The sequence below is a fragment of the Salmo trutta genome, chromosome 5 (genome assembly GCF_901001165.1).
Source record: "Salmo trutta chromosome 5, fSalTru1.1, whole genome shotgun sequence".
NCBI classification, from domain to species: domain Eukaryota; kingdom Metazoa; phylum Chordata; class Actinopteri; order Salmoniformes; family Salmonidae; genus Salmo; species Salmo trutta.
Genome location: NC_042961.1, coordinates 60998942 through 61016987, shown reverse-complemented (window position 1 = coordinate 61016987; position 18046 = coordinate 60998942). Strand labels below are relative to the sequence as shown.

General features: G+C 42.6%; 2 protein-coding genes across 3 annotated transcripts in view; one reads left to right on the top strand and one right to left on the bottom strand.

The window, feature by feature from the left end:
- LOC115194677 (zinc finger protein 37-like) overlaps positions 1–18046 on the top strand; it is a 1069572-nt gene that overhangs the window by 60523 nt on the left and 991003 nt on the right. The gene's annotated exons all lie outside the window — the stretch shown is intronic.
- The window catches only part of LOC115194676 (gastrula zinc finger protein XlCGF26.1-like), a 900659-nt gene continuing 882783 nt past the window's right edge, over positions 171–18046 (bottom strand). The window contains exons 1-4 of one of the 2 annotated variants that reach the window (XM_029754570.1): positions 17189–17527; positions 9338–9387; positions 703–1885; positions 171–618 (exon numbers count right to left, since the gene is read on the bottom strand). In XM_029754570.1, the coding sequence (XP_029610430.1) occupies positions 173–618; positions 703–1885; positions 9338–9387; positions 17189–17354 (1845 nt within the window). In that variant the 5' untranslated portion in view covers positions 17355–17527 and the 3' untranslated portion in view covers positions 171–172. Of the gene's footprint in view, positions 619–702; positions 1886–9337; positions 9388–17188; positions 17528–18046 lie in introns of those variants that run through there. The other variant, XM_029754571.1, reaches the window with a different exon arrangement.

Genomic DNA, 18046 nt, shown 5'->3' with positions numbered 1-18046 from the left:
ACTGGGAGTAGCTGGAGATGGACTTGACCTCCAGGCAAGCAACCAGAACCATGTCGTCTGCATATTTGATGAGGGCCATATCACTGTTGCTTCCTGAGAGATTTGTCCACATCCTGCTTTTTTATTCACTTACCTGACAGACAATCTCTTTGTCCTAATGTTCTTTCCTCTTTCAGTTTCTGTCCTGTTTTCTTCCTTTGTGGATTTTATCCACATGCCTCAGCAGATGAGACTTCTGAGTGAATCTTTTACCACAGACGGAGCAGCCATGTGGTTTCTCTCCAGTGTGAGTCAGTATATGCCTCCTTAGGTCCGCCTTCTGAATGAAGCTTTTCTCACAGTCACCACACCTGTATGGTTTCTCTCCTGTGTGAGTCCGTATATGTTCAGTTAGATGCCCCTTCTCATTGAAGCTTTCCCCACAGTCTCCACATTGAAATGAATTATCTCTGGTGTGAGTTTGTATATGCGTGGTTAAGTTCCCCCTCTGATTGAAGCTTTTCCCACAGTCTCCACAGCAAAATGAATTATCTCTGGTGTGAGTCCGTATATGCATGTTTAGGTTACCCCTTTGATTGAAGCTTTTCCCACAGTCTCCACAGCTAAATGGTTTCTCTCCTGTGTGAGACAATATATGTATCTTAAGGGACCCTTTATGCCTGAAGCTTTTCCCACAGTCACCACAGATAAATGGTTTCTCACCTGTGTGAGTCCGTATATGCATGGTTAAGACCTCCTTGCGATTAAAGCTTTTCCCGCAGTCTCCACAGCTAAATGGTTTCTCTCCTGTGTGAGTCAGTCTATGCATGGTTAGGTGCCGCTTGAGCCCAAAGCTTTTCCCGCATTCTCCACAGCTAAAAGGTTTCTCTCCCGTGTGAGTCAGTTTATGAATGCTTAGGTTCCCCTTCTGACTGAAGCTTTTCCCACAGTCACCACAGCTAAAAGGTTTCTCACCTGTGTGAGTCAGTTGATGCACGGAAAGGTGTCCCTTCTTATTGAAGCTTTTCCCACAGTCACCACAGCTAAATGGTTTCTCTCCTGTGTGAGTCCGTATATGATCCGTTAGTGTCTTCTTGAGACTGAAGCTTTTCCCACAGTCACCACAGCTAAATGGTTTCTCTCCTGTGTGAGTCAGTACATGTTCTGTTAGGTTCCCCTTCTGAGTGAAGCTTTTCCCACAGTCACCACAGCTGAATGGTTTCTCTCCTGTGTGAATCCTTAAGTGCTTGGAAAGATAGCCTTTGTATTTGAAGGTCTTTCCACAAACAGGGCAGGTGCAGGGTTTCCCACTGTGACAGCGTCGGACATGGGCCTTTAGTTTACAGGTGGAGTTGTAACGTTTTTCGCAGAATCTACATTCACTGGGTCTCTTCTTGGGGAGAGTCACATGTCTCTGCAGGTCAGCTTTCAGAGCAAACGTTTCACCACAATCACGGCATTGGTGAGTTCTTCTAGCTGTGGTGCTTGATTTGGACCTATGTTTCTCCAATGGTGGGCTTGGATCCAATGGTGGCCTGCTATCAAGTCCTACTGTGTCACTGCTTACAGCTGTACTGTGGCTTGAGGTATTGCTGTCATTATCTGGTAGGTCAAGACCATTTAAGTGGGTCACATTGACAAAAGGTTTGAGATCCACTGGTTTAGAGTCACTCTCTCTGTTCTCCACAGTCTGGGTTTGGGGAAGAGTCAGGGACTGAACTGGGTCCTCCTGATCACATTCAATTTTCACACAGGAAGGAGTGAAATTGAACTCTATGATATCAGCCTCCAGACCTTGAAGCTGCTCTTCCTCCTGACTGGTCCTGACTTCCTCCTGTTCCTCTTTAATCTGTATGGGCTCTGGGTCCTCCTGCCCCAGACTGGGGCTCCACTCCTGCTCACAGTGCTGCTGCTCAGGGGAAACCTCCTCTTCAGAGACAGAGAGCTGCAGGGAGTCTGGAGGGAAGGAGAGGAATAGCAGACGTTATTTATAACAGAATTTGGAATCACTCACGAATTATAGATCTCTATGACATTCAATTTCATGTCTGATCAGAACAGGGATGAGGCGGATGTCCAGGTTAAGGAGGGTTCAATGGGAAGAGATGTCCAGGTTAAGGAGGGTTTAATGGGAAGAGACGTCCAGGTTAAGAAGGGTTTAATGGGAAGAGATGTCCAGGTTAAGGAGGGTTTACTGGGAAGAGATGTCCAGGTTAAGGAGGGTTTAATGGGAAGAGATGTCCAGGTTAAGGAGGGTTTAATGGGAATAGATGTCCAGGTTAAGGGGGGTTCAATGGGAAGAGATGTCCAGGTTAAGGAGGGTTCAATGGGAAGAGATGTTCAGGTTAAGGAGAGTTTAATGGGAAGAGATGTCCAGGTTAAGGAGGGTTCAATGGGAAGATATGTCCAGGTTAAGGAGGGTTTAATGGGAAGAGATGTCCAGGTTAAGGGGGGTTCAATGGGAAGAGATGTCCAGGTTAAGGGGTGTTTAATGGGAAGAGATGTTCAGGTTAAGGAGGGTTCAATGGGAAGAGATGTCCAGGTTAAGGGGGGGTTTAATTGAAGGAAACGGCTAACATCGCTAACCAGCTTGCTAACTGCCCATTCATTTTTAATGCTAATGCTAACGCTAACGCTTTAGATCCACTATAAGCGGTGCGTTGCTATGCCAGCAACATCGCGTTCTACCAGCGACACAGAGAGTGTTGTTTTGAGAAAGGAGCAGAGGGGGAAAAACGTATATTTTCTAATTTCCTCTACTGTACCATAATCAGTAGAGGAAATTAGAATAGAGAAGTTTTTAGCAAGTACTCTTATATTGTTGCTAGTGGTTGTACTAAATCAGGGTTCACGAACTGGCAGCCCACGGTGTCAAATTTGGCCCGCGGGTGGTTTTATTTGGGCTCCCTCCCCCAAAGTTTTTAGTATAAATTCTTTGTTGGACATTGAAGACTGTAAAAACACCAGGAAATCAGCTCTTAGTGATTCAAATCTGTTCCCAAGCATTTCCAACGCACAACAGAAAGACAGGTGATCATATACAAATGTAAGCAAAGTCTGAAATGATTATGTTTTAAGCCAAATATTATATCTGTTTGGGCTTCTTATGGCTCCCATCTGCTCAAGAAAAAGATCAGCTTAATCTAGCTGATGATAAATGTATTATATTATATATTATACTGTTATAAATGTACTAAATAATCCTCTAATTACACGTTTATTTTGTTTACATTGTGAACATTGTCAATGTAACCTAGAGTTTCTACTAGCTAGTATCTTCTTGACTTCATCAAGTTTAGTAAAATAGCCAGTGGTGTCTAGTGGAGACCATAATGCAACCTAAATTAACTTTATTTCTCATTATTTCAATTCACAAGATAGAATGAAGGTGCCTGTCAGCTTTCCAAAATTGAACCTCATCGATTCTTCAGCTTGGACGCTGCCATTGGGTGTGACGCAACATCAGCTTTCATTAGCTTTCCTCAGCTTTCATTAGCTTTCATCAGCTTTTATTAGCTTTCATTAGCTTTCATCAGCTTTCATTAGCTTTCATCAGCTTTTATTAGCTTTCATTAGCTTTCATCAGCTTTCATTAGCTTTCATTAGCTTTCATTAGCTTTCATCAGCTTTCATTAGCTTTCATTAGCTTTCATTAGCTTTCATTAGCTTTCATTAGCTTTCATTAGTTTTCATTAGCTTTCATTAGCGTTCATCAGCTTTCATTAGCTTTCATCAGCTTTCATTGATCCTGCCTGGGCGCCAGTGTAGGCGTGTTTTTCTTCGGCAGAAAGTTGATCGCATTCGATTTGGAACCGGGCTTCCTCCCTGGGGTGAGCCAGGTTCCCTGTTCAAATTCCATGGCTAAGTTGGCTCAAAACAAAAGTGACGTAATTAAACACGTGTAGTAATTAGTAGGATTCTGTGTTCTCCCATGCAAAAGTGATTGGTTTTGATTAAAAACGCTTTATCTTTCTTAAAAAATGGAAAATACTAAGAAAATTCAAACATTTATTTGATGATAAAGAGATGTTGTATGTTTCTGGACGATGCATCATGCTGCCTTGTTGACAACATGACCAAGCAGCACAACTTACTGTTCCATTTGATAAGGGATCTCCTCCCTCCCCGCTTTCGACCGAAGTCATGAGGGCCTTTGACCTATGCACCACGGCTCAGCGTAATCCCATTGATTTCAAAGGAAGCATTCCCTCAATGGCTGATGTCTACACGGCAAACGCGGGGACGCCCGATGACTGTAGTGTAGCAGGGCCACAACGAGCTCAACACAATATAATTATTTACAGATTCTACTTGGCTCCAAACCCACAAGACAAAGATCTCTTGGAACTGAAGTTGGAGCTGAACGCTTAAAAAAAACAGAACAGCAAAGATATGTGACATCCGAAGGACAAGTAGCAGGTTGAGGGAAAATGTAGTGGCCGTCAGGAGAGAAATAAAAAGGGGAAAACACATTTCAATTGAATGCATTTAGTTGTACAACGGACTAGGTATCCCACCCTTTCCAGAAAGCACATTTCTCAAATCTGCTCTGCTCAAAGATATTTCTACCTAACTAACTATCCCCTATGATAGTTCACCTGTGTCGTTTATGGTGGGAGCTAGTGATGTTCCGTTTGATGCCCGGAGTCAAACGCCTCGATCACACCGACAGCTTCATTGCGTTTTGGAACACCAGAAGTACATTCATTTCCAATGGAACGCGTTGAAGAGGCAGTTGCAGTGCGTTCTGTGTGGTGGAATACGTTGAATCTATCGAACGTATCCATCAAATAGTATGCGTAGATGGCCTGACAGAAATGGTAGCAGAAGGTGAATGTTAAACTGTTGTTGCGAACATATCCAGACGATGCTGCTTACCATTTTTGCGCCACGACGCTGTAGGTGTGATTGAGGCATAAGCAGTGTACTTTGAAGCAAAGCAATACAAGCATGAGCACACTATCAGAAGCACGTGATCAATGACAACTGAAGCTTCTTTTCGTCGAACAACCACCTGATTGGTTTGGTAGAAGAAAAAAAGGCTACACAGCGAACGCCTTACGGGGACGTCATAGATAATAATTTGGCTGCTCGGGCCTCCCGAATGGCACAGTGGTCTAAGGCAGTGCTAGCTGTGTCACTAGAGAGTGTCACTAGAGATCCTGGTTCAAGTCCAGGCTCTGTCGCAGCAGACCGTGACCGTGAAATCCATGGGGCGGTGCACAATTGGCCCAGCGTCGTACCGGTTAGGGGAGGGTTTGGCCGGCAGGGATGTTCTTGTCCCATCGCGTACTAGCGACTCCTGTGGCGGGCCGGCCGCAATGCACGCTGACACGGTCGGCAAGTGTACGGTGATTCCTCCGACACATTGGTGCGGCTGGCTTCCGGGTTGGATGTGCATTGTGTCAAAAAAGCAGTTGGGTTGTGTTTCGGAGGATGCACAGCTCTCGACCTTCGCCTCTCCCGAGTCCGTACGGGAGTTGCAGCGATGGGACAAGACTGTAACTACCAATTGGATACCACGAAATTGGGGAGAAAAAGGGGTAACAAAAAAAATTATAATAATAATTTGGCTGCTCTAAAAAAAAATCCCCAGCAGGTGCCACTACTGTACACTGTTGATCAAAGCCGCGAATAATTTACCTATTTTTGGCACAATTGGCTGGAAAACCTTAAGGAAGTTTTGTTTACCCGTCACTAGTAGGAGCAAATGAAGCATAGGGTCAGAACAAGCAAGGAGGGGGGGCAGAGCCAAGCACGAGCTAGCGAGATCCTATTGGTGCGTTGTAGAATGTATTTTCATATTTCCGTTAGGAAACGTCTCCTCTGTGAAGTCAATCAATCAATCAAATATATTTTTTAAAGCCCTTTTTACATCAGCAGATGTCACAAAGTGCTATACAGAAACCCAGTTTAAAACCCCAAACAGCATGTCGATAGATGTAGAAGCACGGTGGCTAGGAAAAACTCCCTAGAAAGGCAGGAACCTAGGAAGAAATCTAGAGAGGAACCAGGCTCTGAGGGGTGGCGAGTCCTCTTCTGGCTGTGCCGGGTGGAGATTATAAGATTACATGGCCATTTAAGGCCAGATTGTTCTTCAAGATGTTCAAATGTTCATAGATAACCAGCAGGGTCAAATAATAATCTGTGGTTATAGAGGGTGCAACAGGTCAGCACCTCAGGAGTAAATGTCAGTTGGCTTTTCATAGCCGAGCATTCAGAGGTTGAGACAGCAGATGCGGTAGAGAGAGTGAGAGAGTCGAAAACAGCACGTCTGGGACAAGGTAGCACATCCGGTGAACAGGTCAGGGTTCCATAGCCGCAGGCAGAACAATTGAAACTGGAGCAGCAGCACGACCAGGTGGACTGGGACATCCAGGAGTCATCAGGCCAGGTAGTCCTGAGGCATGACCCTAGGGCTCAGGTCCTCCGGGAGGGAGAGGGAGAGAGAATTAGAGGGAGCATACTTCAATTCACACAGGATACCAGATAAAACAGGAGAATTACACCAGATATAACAGACTGACCCTAGCCCCCTAGGCACATAAGACTATTTTAGCATAGATACTGGAGAATGAGACAGGGGTGGGTCGGGGGACACTGTGGCCCCGTCCGATGATACCCCCGGACAGGCCCAACGACTAGTCTGGGTTTCTCTTTCTGTCTGTGATATGCTCGCAGAGTTTATAAACCCAGAGGCACAACATCACAAGACTTCTGGGAACACTTGCGAAACAGACCAAGCAGGGGTTTGAGAAGTGAATGAGAGAAGTGAACAATTCTTCCTTAGTTGTTCATTTTCTTGAAATCTAAAGGCACAACCTAGATTCGAGCCAATGTCTTAAATAGTTGAACATGTTATTACTCCAACCTCGTGAAAGTGACAAACTGACACGTTTTCATTTTCGTCAAAAACAACTTTATATCGAAGGAGTGCCTTTTGATTTGACAGCCTACACATGCACAGTTCGGCACGAGATGACCGTTACAAACACGTCATTGGGTCTACGCATGAGCTTAGCTAGCCAACGTCACCTACAAGTGTGATCGGGGATTTATATTGGAGAAACAGTTTCTGCCTATCTTCATACTGTACTGTTTTTGGTCTTTGTTCTTGCTGGGGCCCTACACTGAACATCCCGGGAATATTGACTGCTGATAGGCTTACATAATACTGACTGGTGTAACCTTAACCAATAAGAATGAAAGGAAATTGGTGGTCCTCTTATGGGAGACTAACATGATGACCACACTGCCCACGTTGTGTCCGCGAGCGTTGCAAAATAAATATACACATACATGTTATTCAATTATTTCATCCAAACTGCTTTCGCGCATTTGCGTAGCCAGGCGCTACAATATAACTTGGTTCTATTTGTGACACTTGATGCGCTGCAAGTCCCGCCTCTCCCATCTCCTCATTGGTTTTTAAGAGCATATACCCACGTCGGAGATTGAAAGATGAACTGAGGTCCACATTCCAGTCCAGTTGGTGATGGTAACACACCTTAAAGTTGGTTGCCAACCGCCATAAATCCACAGACGAAGAAGACTGAAGGAGGAGAGATTACTAGAAACTAACTCAGTTTCCCCTTTTATCTGTGGATTAATTGTCGGAGTAGAGAACACACGATTTTGTGTGACTTAAAATGGGTCAAAATTCTACAAAGATCCAGAAAAAAAAGGACCTTGTGCATTTCAGGTAAAATAACAACCCAATGTTTATATCCCAGGACAAATTAGCTTGAAAAAGCAAGTTAGCTAGCTAGCTAGCTAGCTAGCTAGCTAAATATGCATGAACGTTTCATGTGTTTCCACCTGTTCCCAAATTAATACAGTTGGTTCAGAGTTCATTTTGATATTTCAACTTGTATGTCCTGATCGCGTCTGGTGTGGCAAAAATCAACATGCGCACGATGGTGCCCTTGGACGCACGTGCGTGCCCGGTCTAGTCAGCATGAAAGCTGCTTGACTAGAACTTTCCAGAAGGAATAACTAGAATCAGCTGACTGAAACTGGCTGTTTTAACAACAACTATTTTCAAAACCTTAGAAACTTTACTTTCATATCACCGTAGCACAGGTGGCCGCAGAGGGGGAGGATGGCTCATAACAATGTCCGGAACTGAGAAAATGAAATGGCATCAAACACATGGAAACCATGATTTATTTGATATTCCACTAATTCCGCTTCAGCCATTACCACGAGCCCATCCTCCCCAATTAAGTTGCCACCATCCTCCTGTGCACCGCAAAATAATTGTACGAATATAAAAGATACAGGGTATATACAGGGTATATACACAGAAACAAACTGTGTATTGTTTTAATACATTACCATAGAGGTGTTTTGAGTTGCACGATACCCTGAATTACGACACTTCCTGCGCTAATGGAAACTCGGGAGGGAACACAAAAAAAAGAAACTCTGTGGAAATCTGTTTTAAAACAGCAAGTGTGTCTGTTGTATTTGTAAAGTTATTTTGAATGATAATTAAGTTGAGTGTTCAAGGTTTACAAAACTGTATCACAATCAAGGATCAAGTGTTTCTAGATAAAACATTTAACACTTGACCAAATCATCATCCTCAGCGAAATCAAAATGGATGTTGAAAAACTCAAATGTAGCACCGGAGTCAGAAGTGCAAAATAAAGACCAACTTTCCGGGAAAGTTAAAATAGAATTTTACTCATCATTCGTGACTGGCAGGGGACATATAGGTTGTTGTAATTGGAAAAATGTGAAGCTGCTGTCTAAGTCCCCCCTTAACCTAGAAATCTCTTTCCATTAAACACTAGGTTGTCCAAGCAAGGGAAAGCATTGGCATGTCGGGGCTATTATCATCCATTCAAGGTAAAAGTAAAAAATAAATGAAAATGCTTACATTTTTTAAAATGGTGATAAAAAAGCATAAACAGTTTATTAATTTACTAGAACTATAGCTAACTATCAATAGATATACATACAAACCTATTCTACATAGTTTTATCTCCGGTGTGATCTCCAGCAGTCTCCGTAGCAGATCATTCTCTTCCTGGTACTCTGCTACAGTTTCCTCAACCGCACCAAGAATCTCCACAGCAGCAGATGCCGTTAAACATTCATTTAACAACAAACGAAACGACTGTAGTTTAGACGTTTTCAGTGGACTGAGAGTTGGGTGTTCAGCTAGTATGGCTTCTTGATGTGGGTCTTTCTGATCACATTCACTTTTCACACAGGAAGAAGTGAATATGGAGTCTTTGGTATCAAAGAGCCCTTGAAGCTGCTCTTCCTCCTGACTGGTCCTGACTTCCTCCTGTTCCTCTTTAATCTGTGTGGTCTCTGGGTCCTCCTGCCCCAGACTGTGACTCCACTCCTGCTGCTCAGGGGGAACCTCCTCTTCAGAGACAGAGAGCTGCAGGGATTCTGGAAGGAAGGAGAGGAGGAGCAGAGGTTACCTATACAGACTTTAGAAATGCCTGAGTCACAATGCCATTTCAAAATGCTTTTGTTGACTCAGACATTTTTTTTTTATATATCTTTTTTAATAACTTTCCTATACGAAAAAACAGATATACAAACATTGACTTTCACTGTAGTGTTGAATGGAATTACAAATGTAGAGGAACAAAACATCACATATTCAGAAAAAACAAAAATTCCTACTAGTAGTACTAGGTGGTCCATATTAGAGGTTGACCAATTAATCGGCATGGCCGAATAATTAGGGCCGATTTCAAGGTTTCATAACAATCGGTAATCGGCATTTTTGGATGCCGATTAAGGCCGATTACATTGCACTCCATGAGGAGACTGCGTGGCAGGCTGACCACCTGTTACACGAGTGCAGCAAGGAGCCAAGGTAAGGTGCAAGGTAAGGTGCTAGCTAGCATTAAACTTATCTTATAAAAAACAATCAATCTTAACATAATCACTAGTTAACTACACATGGTTGATGATATTACTAGTTTATCTAGCTTGTCCTGCATTGCATATAATCGATGCGGTGCCTGTTAATTTATCATTGAATCACAGCCTACTTCACCAAACGGGTGATGATTTAACAAGCGCATTTGCGAAAAAAGCACTGTCGTTGCACCAATGTGTACCTAACCGTAAACATCAATGCCTTTCTTAAAATCAATACACAAGTATATTTTTTTAAACCTGCATATTTTAAAGAAATTCATGTTAGCAGGCAATATTAACTAGGGAAATTGTGTCACTTCTCTTGCGTTCTGTGCAAGCAGAGTCAGGGTATATGCAACAGTTTGGGTCGCCTGGCTCGTTGCAAACTGTGTGAAGACCATTTCTTCCTAACAAAGGTTGTAATTAATTTGCCAGAATTTTACATAATTATGACATGACATTGAAGGTTGTGCAATGTAACAGCAATATTTAGACTTATGGATGCCACCGTTCGATAAAATACGGAACGGTTCTGTATTTCACTGAAAGAATAAACGTTTTGTTTTCTAAATGATCGTTTCTGGATTTGACCATATTAATGACCAAAGGCTCGTATTTCTGTGTTTATCATATTATAATTAAGTCCATAATATGATATTTGATAGAGCAGTCTGACTGAGCGGTGGTAGGCTCATAAGCATTCATTCAAACAGCACTTTCCTGCGTTTGCCAGCATCTATTCGCAATGCTTCAAGCACAGCGCTGTTTATGACTTCTAGCCTATCAACTCCCGAGATTAGGCTGGCAATACTATAGTGCCTATAAGAACATCCAATAGTCAAAGGTATATGAAATACAAATGGTATAGAGAGAAATAGTTATATTATTCCTATAATAACTACAACCTAAAACTTCTCAACTGGGAATATTGAAGACTCATGTTAAAAGGAACCACCAGCTTTCATATGTTCTCATGTTCTGAGCAAGGAACTTAAACGTTAGCTTTTTTACATGGCACATATTGCACTTTAACTTTTTTCTCCAACACTGTGTTTTTGCATTATTTAAACCAAATTGAACATGTTTCATTATTTATTTGAGACTAAATAGATTTTTTTAAATGTATTATATTAAGTTAAAATAAGTGTTCATTCAGTATTGTTGTAATTGTCATTATAACAAATATATATATATATATGTTTATAATATGGAATAGAGGTCGACCGATTATGATTTTTCAACGCCGATACCGATAATTGGAAGACCAATAATCGGTATCGATATCGGCGTTGAAAAATCATAATCGGTCGACCTCTATTCCATATTATAAACAGTCAGCGGATCGTCATAAAGCCACATTGACTCAGTACTGCTACGCTGTGTATACAGCTATATTGGTAACCCGTGTATACAGCTATACTGGTACCCCGTGTATACAGCTATACTGGTACCCCGTGAATACAGCTATACTGGTACCCCGTGTATACAGCTATACTGGTACCCTGTGTATACAGCTATACTGGTACCCCGTGTATACAGCTGTACTGGTACCCTGTGTATTGTTACTCATTGTCAGGGTTCTCCCCAGGTGGTCCATATAAGAAGTCAACACATAATCATTATAAGCAAGTATCAATTTTAGGGCCTCTCTTATTTCTTATATATGTTAATGATATGCCAGATACAGTGAAGTGCAAACTCCTGCTTCATACTGTTGACTCAGCCATACTGGTATCAGAGAAGGATACAGTTTACATAGAGGAGACCATGAGAAAGGAATTGCATTTTGTTACAGATTGGTTGACTGACAAAAAAATTGTCGCTACATTTGGGAAAAACGTAATCGATTTTGTTTGGAACAAAACGTAGATTGCTTAGGGCTGACAAGATAACGGTAAACTGTGAAGGTAAGGAGATGGAATCTAAAACAAGTGTAACTTATCTTGGTGTGTCCTTAGATCAATCCCTTTCTGGAGACCTGATTGCTGCTAAAAATTATTTCTCAAAATGGCGAACAAATTGAAATTTGTATATCGTAACACTAGATATTTTAACATCAAAGTTAAGAAACTGCTTGTCTCAACCTTGATTCAGTGTCATTTTGATTATGCCTGCTCTGCTTGGTATAGTGGGCTATAATGCCCCCCCCCCAGGACCACATAATGTTATCAGGTATATGCTGAATGTCCCCCCAGGACCACATAATGTTATCAGGTATATGCTGAATGTCCCCCCCCCAGGACCACATAATGTTATCAGGTATATGCTGAATGTCCCCCGCAGGACCACATAATGTTATCAGGTATATGCTGAATGTCCCCCCCAGGACCACATAATGTTATCAGGTATATGCTGAATGTCCCCCCCCCAGGACCACATAATGTTATCAGGTATATGCTGAATGTCCCCACCAGGACCACATAATGTTATCAGGTATATGCTGAATGTCCCCCCCCCAGGACCACATAATGTTATCAGGTATATGCTGAATGTCCCCACCAGGACCACATAATGTTATCAGGTATATGCTGAATGTCCCCCCCCCAGGACCACATAATGTTATCAGGTATATGCTGAATGTCCCCCCCAGGACCACATAATGTTATCAGGTATATGCTGAATGCCCCCCCCCCCCCCCCCAGGACCACATAATGTCATCAGGTATATGCTGAATGTCCCCCCCCCCCCCAGGACCACATAATGTTATCAGGTATATGCTGAATGTCCCCCCCCCAGGACCACATAATGTTATCAGGTATATGCTGAATGTCCCCCCCAGGACCACATAATGTTATCAGGTATATGCTGAATGTCCCCCCCCCCCCCCTCAGGACCACAAAATGTTATCAGGTATATGCTGAATGTCCCCCCAGGACCACATAATGTTATCAGGTTTATGCTGAATGTCCCCCCCCCCAGGACCACATAATGTTATCAGGTATATGCTGAATGCCCCCCCCCCAGGACCACATAATGTTATCAGGTATAGGCTGAATGTCCCTTCCCCCAGGACCACATAATGTTATCAGGTATATGCTGAATGTCCCCCCAGGACCACATAATGTTATCAGGTATATGCTGAATGTCCCCCCAGGACCACATAATGTTATCAGGTATATGCTGAATGTCCCCCCCCCCCCCAAGAACACATAAAGTTATCAGGTATATGCTGAATGTCCCCCCAGGACCACATAATGTTATCAGGTATATGCTGAATGTCCCCCCCCAGGACCACATAATGTTATCAGGTATATGCTGAATGTACCCCCAGGACCACATAATGTTATCAGGTATATGCTGAATGTCCCCCCAGGACCACATAATGTTATCAGGTATATGCTGAATGTCCCCCCCCCCCAAGAACACATAATGTTATCAGGTATATGCTGAATGTCCCCCCAGGACCACATAATGTTATCAGGTATATGCTGAATGTCCCCCCCCAGGACCACATAATGTTATCAGGTATATGCTGAATGTCCCCCCCAGGACCACATAATGTTATCAGGTATATGCTGAATGTCCCCCCCCAGGACCACATAATGTTATCAGGTATATGCTGAATGTCCCCCCCCAGGACCACATAATGTTATCAGGTATATGCTGAATGTCCCCCCCCAGGACCACATAATGTTATCAGGTATATGCTGAATGTCCCCCCCCCCAGGACCACATAATGTTATCAGGTATATGCTGAATGTCCCCCCCAGGACCACATAATGTTATCAGGTATATGCTGAATGCCCCCCCCCCCCCCCCAGGACCACATAATGTCATCAGGTATATGCTGAATGTCCCCCCCCCCCCCCCCAGGACCACATAATGTTATCAGGTATATGCTGAATGTCCCCCCCCCCAGGACCACATAATGTTATCAGGTATATGCTGAATGTCCCCCCCAGGACCACATAATGTTATCAGGTATATGCTGAATGTCCCCCCCCCCCTCAGGACCACAAAATGTTATCAGGTATATGCTGAATGTCCCCCCAGGACCACATAATGTTATCAGGTTTATGCTGAATGTCCCCCCCCCCAGGACCACATAATGTTATCAGGTATATGCTGAATGCCCCCCCCCAGGACCACATAATGTTATCAGGTATAGGCTGAATGTCCCTTCCCCCAGGACCACATAATGTTATCAGGTATATGCTGAATGTCCCCCCAGGACCACATAATGTTATCAGGTATATGCTGAATGTCCCCCCAGGACCACATAATGTTATCAGGTATATGCTGAATGTCCCCCCCCCCCAAGAACACATAATGTTATCAGGTATATGCTGAATGTCCCCCCAGGACCACATAATGTTATCAGGTAGATGCTGAATGTCCCCCCCCCCCCAGGACCACATAATGTTATCAGGTATATGCTGAATGTCCCCCCAGGACCACATAATGTTATCAGGTATATGCTGAATGTCCCCCCCCCCCCAGGACCACATAATGTTATCAGGTATATGCTGAATGTCCCCCCCCCCAGGACCACATAATGTTATCAGGTATATGCTGAATGTCCCCCCCAGGACCACATCATGTTATCAGGTATATGCTGAATATCCCCCCTAGGAACACATAATGTTATCAGGTATATGCTGAATGTCCCCCCCAGGACCACATAATGTTATCAGGTATATGCTGAATGTCCCCCCTAGGAACACATAATGTTATCAGGTATATGCTGAATGTCCCCCCCAGGACCACATAATGTTATCAGGTATATGCTGAATGTCCCCCCCCCAAGGACCACATAATGTTATCAGGTATATGCTGAATGTCTCCCCCCCCCAGTACCACATAATGTTATCAGGTATATGCTGAATGTCCCCCCTAGGAACACATAATGTTATCAGGTATATGCTGAATGTCCCCCCCAGGACCACATAATGTTATCAGGTATATGCTGAATGTCCCCCCCCCAAGGACCACATAATGTTATCAGGTATATGCTGAATGTCTCCCCCCCCCAGTACCACATAATGTTATCAGGTATATGCTGAATGTCCCCCCCCCCAGGACCACATAATGTTATCAGGTATATGCTGAATGTCCCCCCCAGGACCACATCATGTTATCAGGTATATGCTGAATATCCCCCCTAGGAACACATAATGTTATCAGGTATATGCTGAATGTCCCCCCCAGGACCACATAATGTTATCAGGTATATGCTGAATGTCCCCCCTAGGAACACATAATGTTATCAGGTATATGCTGAATGTCCCCCCCAGGACCACATAATGTTATCAGGTATATGCTGAATGTCCCCCCCCCAAGGACCACATAATGTTATCAGGTATATGCTGAATGTCTCCCCCCCCCAGTACCACATAATGTTATCAGGTATATGCTGAATGTCCCCCCTAGGAACACATAATGTTATCAGGTATATGCTGAATGTCCCCCCCAGGACCACATAATGTTATCAGGTATATGCTGAATGTCCCCCCCCCAAGGACCACATAATGTTATCAGGTATATGCTGAATGTCTCCCCCCCCCAGTACCACATAATGTTATCAGGTATATGCTGAATGTCCCCCCCCCCCCCCCCCAGGACCACATAATGTTATCAGGTATATGCTGAGTGTCCCCCCCAGGAACACATAATGTTATCAGGTATATGCTGAATGTCCTCCCTAGGACCCACATAGGGGTACAGCAGTTCCGGTAGGTGGGCTTGTTGCCTTTGGAGTCCAGAGTGGACCAACTTAAACTTAATCATATGTTTGACATCTTAAATGATCGTGCCCCAGGTTACATGAAAAACCACATTGATATGGTCTATAAGCAACACAGTCACAATACCAGAGCTAGTGTTATGTCGTAAACAGTACTGCAAGGAGCACGTTTTCCTATACAGGCATTTGTCTATGGAATAACCTCCCCTTGGAGATAAAGCAAAGACAAAGTAGAAATATCTTTAAAAAGTAGGTAAAGATTTTCATTTGGACAAGGTTGTCTAAGAGAAACCACTCCACTGCCCCTTGCGCCCCCTACTGCTGGTCAGGCGTATTTATCTGAATCAAATCTAATCACATCTTATTGGTCACATAATGTTAATGCGGGTGTAGCGCAACAGAGAGAGACAGACAGAGACAGAGAGAGAGAGAGAGAGAGACAGAGAGAGAGAGAGAGAGAGAGAGAGAGAGAGAGAGAGAGAGAGAGAGAGAGAGAGAGAGAGAGAGAGAGAGAGAGAGAGAGAGAGAGAGAGAGAGAGAGAGAGAGAGAGAGAGAGAGAGAGAGAGAGAGAGAGAGAGACCCACAATGCCTGTATAACATATTAAAAAAAAAAAATACTGCAAAGTTGCCAAGGAGCTAGATGCACGGCAACCCTATATATCTGCGACATTTTCTATATAGGTATGTGCAATTAATAGATTGTTTTAATGTGAAATTAATATGGTTGATTTTTAAGGTTTAGGGAGAAGGGCAGTGAATAGTGCCACTTTTTAGGATGTCAATATAAATGAATGTATTTGTTGTTTGTAATTTTGTCTTGCCTTTTAATCATTGTGTGTGTTATTGTTTTTACCATTGAGGACCACTTCGGGAAACAAGCGTTTTAATTTATACTTTTAAGTGATATCCTATGGGTCCACATTGTACATGTCCTTTACCCCCAAAATAAATTCAATTCAATGCAATGTAGTTCAACAAAAATAAATATTGAATCGAGTACAGCACAGAGTAGCAGCAGATCGTCAACCCAGTTATGAAGCGGGACTAGACCATTTATCCAGTATCGGCTGCCATATTTAGTAAAACAATGGACTTCTATTGGAGGTATTGTATCGTATCTTTTCCATATGTATTACATTCCCTAAATCCCATAATCACATTTCAAAAGGTAGGTAGTTTCCTATTTCCAACGTTGCAATATGAGCCGTTTGGTTAATTACAAGAGTACAGAGCGAGACAGCCTTCCCTTCCTGGTTATTCCCATCAATGAATCAATCAGACCGATCTGTGGGTCTGGGCCTGGCTATCTCTCTATCTTTAGATAAGTAATCAAATATGCAGACAACTATTGAATCATACATTACAATTGTTAATTGTTTCAATGGTTTATTACATCTTGTAGGCTACACATGCGCAGTTAAAAGCGTAATTGATGTATAGACCAATAGAACAAAAATGGAGAGAACAATTATTAGCTACAGTAGCTAGTTAGCCATCCAGATAGGTAGGTAAATAATCGAAAGTAAAACATTTAAATACAATGTTTTAAAAATGGTTAAAATTGTGATTTTTGTCTAATCAGTTTATTAATTAAGTAGAACTATAGCTAGCTACCAGTATATCTAAATACGAACCTATTCTACATAGAGGTATCACCGGTGTCCTCCGCAGCAGTCTCCGTAGCCGATCATTCTCCTCCTGGTATTCTACTACCGTTTTCTCAACTTCCCCAAAAATATCCACAGTAGCCGCCGTTAAATGCTCATTTAAAAACACACGAAACAACTGTAGTTTAGACATATTTTAGACGACAGAGTTGGGTAGCCTATTTAGTTCAGTAAGTCTTTGTTTACTCCTCAAAAAAAGGGTATTTGAAATCAAAACATTCACCTCCAATCCTGAAGCTAGCCACAATAAAGATGAACCACAATAGTGGAATTTCCGGTTTGCATTCAAAATAAAAGTCCCCCATTGAAACTGATCCAAACGGATACAAATAGTGAAATAATGCAATTTTTGCACTAGATAATTGTCAACAAGGTTAGAATGTTGTTATATAACTTAAAAATGAATACAATAATTATAATTTGACAAACAGTAAATAGAAATGCAACATGTAAAGTGTTGGTCCCATGTTTCTTGAGCTGAAACAAAAGATCCCATGTAGTGTACCTTTAAAACATTTAGGGGTGTGGATCATTAAAAAATTCTAACAATATCATGAATGAGCAGCGTTAAGACAAAATCGATGAGAAATACTCTGAAAGATGGAAGGAGAATATCAGGAAAGTATATCTTTTTTTTAAATGTATCAATAACCACTGCCTCGTGGCAAACAATTTCAGTGCTTTTATCACAATATGTGATAAGAAATGTAATTGTACTTCTTAAACAGAGGGAGTTACTACAGAGGAAAGGTTCAGAAAGATATCTAGGTCATTAAAGGCAGTCGAACGCCAGGACTATAAATCGATTGTGTGAAGAGACCGCCT